Source organism: Ursus maritimus, unplaced genomic scaffold (assembly GCF_017311325.1).
Source record: "Ursus maritimus isolate PB19 unplaced genomic scaffold, ASM1731132v1 scaffold_24, whole genome shotgun sequence".
NCBI classification, from domain to species: Eukaryota; Metazoa; Chordata; class Mammalia; order Carnivora; family Ursidae; genus Ursus; species Ursus maritimus.
Window position 1 is genome coordinate 36,467,689 of NW_024424897.1, and position 3,253 is coordinate 36,470,941.

Here is a 3,253-nt window from a genome sequence, read left to right on the forward strand (position 1 = left end):
CCCATCTCCTAGGCCTGGTGGGATGAAGCTGGACGTTGTGCCATCCTCCAGGCCAAGGCGGGTGTGGGGTGAGGCAGAAGGAACAGTCAGGCCCAGCTGCGGGCCGGTGGCAAGGCAGTGTGGAGCAGGACTGGGAGGCTAAGAAAAGCTAGTGTCTTACCGAGCACGTCCCATGCAGCCAGGTCTTGTCCGCAGACACCTAACAGCTGTCTTCACAGCAACCCTGTGAAATAGTCTACATCCCACTTTACAGAGGAGGAGACTGAGGCTGGGGGACTAGCCCAAGGACACACAGCTGCTGGGTGGGAGAACCGGGACTCCAACTCGGGCAGTCAGGCCCCAGAGCCTGGACTCAACCTTGCCTGGTTATAAGTGGGCTGAGGGTTGAGTTCCAGATGTCTGCTGGATCTGGAAGGTGAGCAGAACAAACTGCTTCTTACTCCTAGACCCAGGCTGCCGAACGGAGTAGGGAGAAGGGCAAGGTGGCGCTAACCCGCAGCCGGGCTCCGGGCCTCTCTGTTTGGCCGTGTCACCTCTTCCCACCCCAAAATGTCAGACGGGCAACCTACTCTGCCCTGAGTGCCTGAACAATTCTGCTCAGACCTCTCCCAGGGGCCGGCCTGACTCCAAGATCCGACGATCCCAGTCCCCCACCCCACGCCCCCCATCCCTCCGCCGCGCCTCCACCCGGGGCCGGGGACTGCCCCAGGGCTCTCCCAGCTGCTCGGCTGGGCGGAGGTCCGCAGGCGGCTCAGGCTGCCTGCCCCCCTCCCCCACCTCCGCCCGCCAGAGGTGGTGATGTTCGAGACCGAGGACCTGGTGCTACGCAAGAACGTGAAGAACGTGGTGCTGTGCCTGCTGGAGCTGGGCCGCCGAGCCTGGCGCTTCGGCGTGGCGGCGCCCACCCTGGTGCGGCTGGAGCAGGAGATCGACGAGGAGCTGCGGCAGGAGCTGGCCCTGCCCCCGCCGGACCCGCCGCCGCCCGAGCAGCCCGCGAGGCTGCCCTGCCACTTCCGCCACCTGGACCAGCTGGTGAGGGGCTCTGGACACGCCCCCAGGCCCCGCCCCCGCCCCTTCGCCCCGCCCCCTCCTCTCCCCTCCCCAGCTGGCGCCCGCCGCTCGGAGCTTCCTCCTTCCCGAGCCCCAGCACCCGCCAGCCCCGACTGAATTCTCGGTGCGGCTTTGATTAAGTCGTGTTCCACTCGGAGCCTCAAGCCGCATCACATATCGTCCCAGCTAGGCTGCTTATTACGTGTTTATTACAACCCCGCGCCCTAGACCTCTCTCACCGAGGACCCGCCGGACGGCTTTTGAGAACACAGCCCCTGGCACCGTCTCCGACACCTCGGTTCAAGTCTTAGTTCCACTGCTCCGCGGCTGTGTGACTTGGGGCAAATATTTAACCTCTCTGTGCCTCAGTTCCCTTATCCGTAGCGTGGAGGTGTAATAGGACCTACCTTCTTTGGCTGCTGTAATATTAAATAAGCCAGCGCATATGAAATGCGCGGAACAGTGTCTGGCACGGGGTGGGGGTGCTTCATAGATTACTGGGATTAACTCAGGAACAGAGCTCAGGGAGCTTTCTGAACTTGCCCAAGGCCTGTGGTGCGGTGCAGGCAGGACTCCGGCCAAAGCCTGGCAGATTCCAAGGTCCACCTTCTCCATCATTACACTCCACTGCCTCCGTCACCTGACCCACAAGGGCACTTGGACTATAGGTGACCACTCGAGGTCTCGATCTCACTGGATCATTAAAAGCACTTACTTCTCAGCCTCCAGCCCTGACCTCGGCAGAAGCCTGGAGGCTGGCTCTGGGGGCAGGCAGGCCCCCCCTCACTGGGCTTGACCCAGGGTGGGGTGGGAAGAGGTGACACGGCAGGCCCCCCCTCACTGGGCTTGACCCAGGGAGCTTGGGCACCTGTGTAGAGGGAGGGCTGAGCCCCTTGTCACTGCCCACAGGTTCAGAGCCTCGTGAGCCGCTGCACATGCCCAGTTCAGTTCTCCATGGTCAAAGTGTCTGAGGGGAAGTACCGCGTGGGGGACTCCAACACCCTCATCTTCATCCGGGTAAGTCTGGGGACCAGAGTAGGGGTGTCCCCAGGATTAGCAGAATAGGGTTGCCTTTCATGGGACCTTGCCCAGGACTGAGGGCAAGGACAGGAAGTCACCATTCACCCCAACCTATCAGGTCTTGGGGCTTTCTTTCTCTTCCTTGCGGAATTGCCAGAAGATCTTTGGCAAAGTTGGCAGTCCTAGCCCCTCCTCCCATGAGGGCAGCCAGAACCCTGCCCCCATCTGCTCCATGTTAGCCTAGTGCAGAGGGGTGTGCTTTGCCTCCACTCCATCCACATGCTTGGTCAGAGCAAGGGGCCTGAAACCCCAAGTTTGTGTTCAGTGCACAGCCCAGCCACCCGGGCCCCTAGTCCACGCTTCACACGCCTGGCTTGGCACCCCTGCAGAGGGGTGCATGCTGGAAAACCGCAGGCTGGTCCAGGGAGAGAGGACGCCCTCTATCCCACCCCCAACGTCATCCTTGTCCCCTACAGATCCTCCGGAACCACGTGATGGTGCGTGTGGGGGGCGGCTGGGACACTCTTGGCCATTATCTGGACAAACATGACCCCTGCCGGTGCACCTCCCTCTGTGAGTCCCCTGAGGGTCCCTTCCCTGTGGCTCTGGGTCGGGAAGCCAGAAGCAGAGGTAGGAGGTAGGTCTGATCTCCAGGGGCAAGAAGTATGTGGGGATGGAGAAAGGAAAATACTATAAAAGGTACTGGTGTTAAGAAAGAAAGGAAGGAAAAAAGAGAGGGAGGAAGGAAGGAAATTAAAGAAGGTACTGGTCCGATGCCCTCAGCCGTAGGAAGGAAGCAGGGCAGCCGTAGTGCAATACCAATCATAGCCACAAGATGGCAGCAAACACACAGAATCAGCCTTGGTCAGGGTGCCTCTTGGCAGGGCTGAGGTCTGGCTCTGACGTCCACTGTGGTGGCACCAAGTATGACTTGGAGGGGTCTTTAGTCCTCCCATAATCTCTATTTGCCCTTCAAGCCACCCCAAATAAGCACGCAATCTAAGTGAAACATGTGAACTTGCAATACAAATGCAGCTTTCAACAAGTCCCCGAGCTGGGCCCTCTGACCTGATTTCGTCGCTTGAACCCCTATAAGGAAGTTCTGGCACTGCCCCTGTAGGTCCTACTGTCTCTAATGTGGCTTTGGGGCATGGGACAGCTAGGGGAGAGCAGTGGGCCCCAT

The 3,253-nt window shown here is 60.1% G+C and overlaps 1 protein-coding gene across 1 annotated transcript in view; it reads left to right on the forward strand.

The window, feature by feature from the left end:
• GAS2L2 (growth arrest specific 2 like 2) overlaps window positions 1-3,253 on the forward strand; it is an 8,721-nt gene that overhangs the window by 2,705 nt on the left and 2,763 nt on the right. Inside the window, exons 2-4 of the mRNA XM_040639903.1 lie at window positions 791-1,032; window positions 1,960-2,067; window positions 2,547-2,643. Coding sequence (XP_040495837.1) covers window positions 791-1,032; window positions 1,960-2,067; window positions 2,547-2,643 — 447 coding nt within the window. The remainder of the gene's footprint in view (window positions 1-790; window positions 1,033-1,959; window positions 2,068-2,546; window positions 2,644-3,253) is intronic.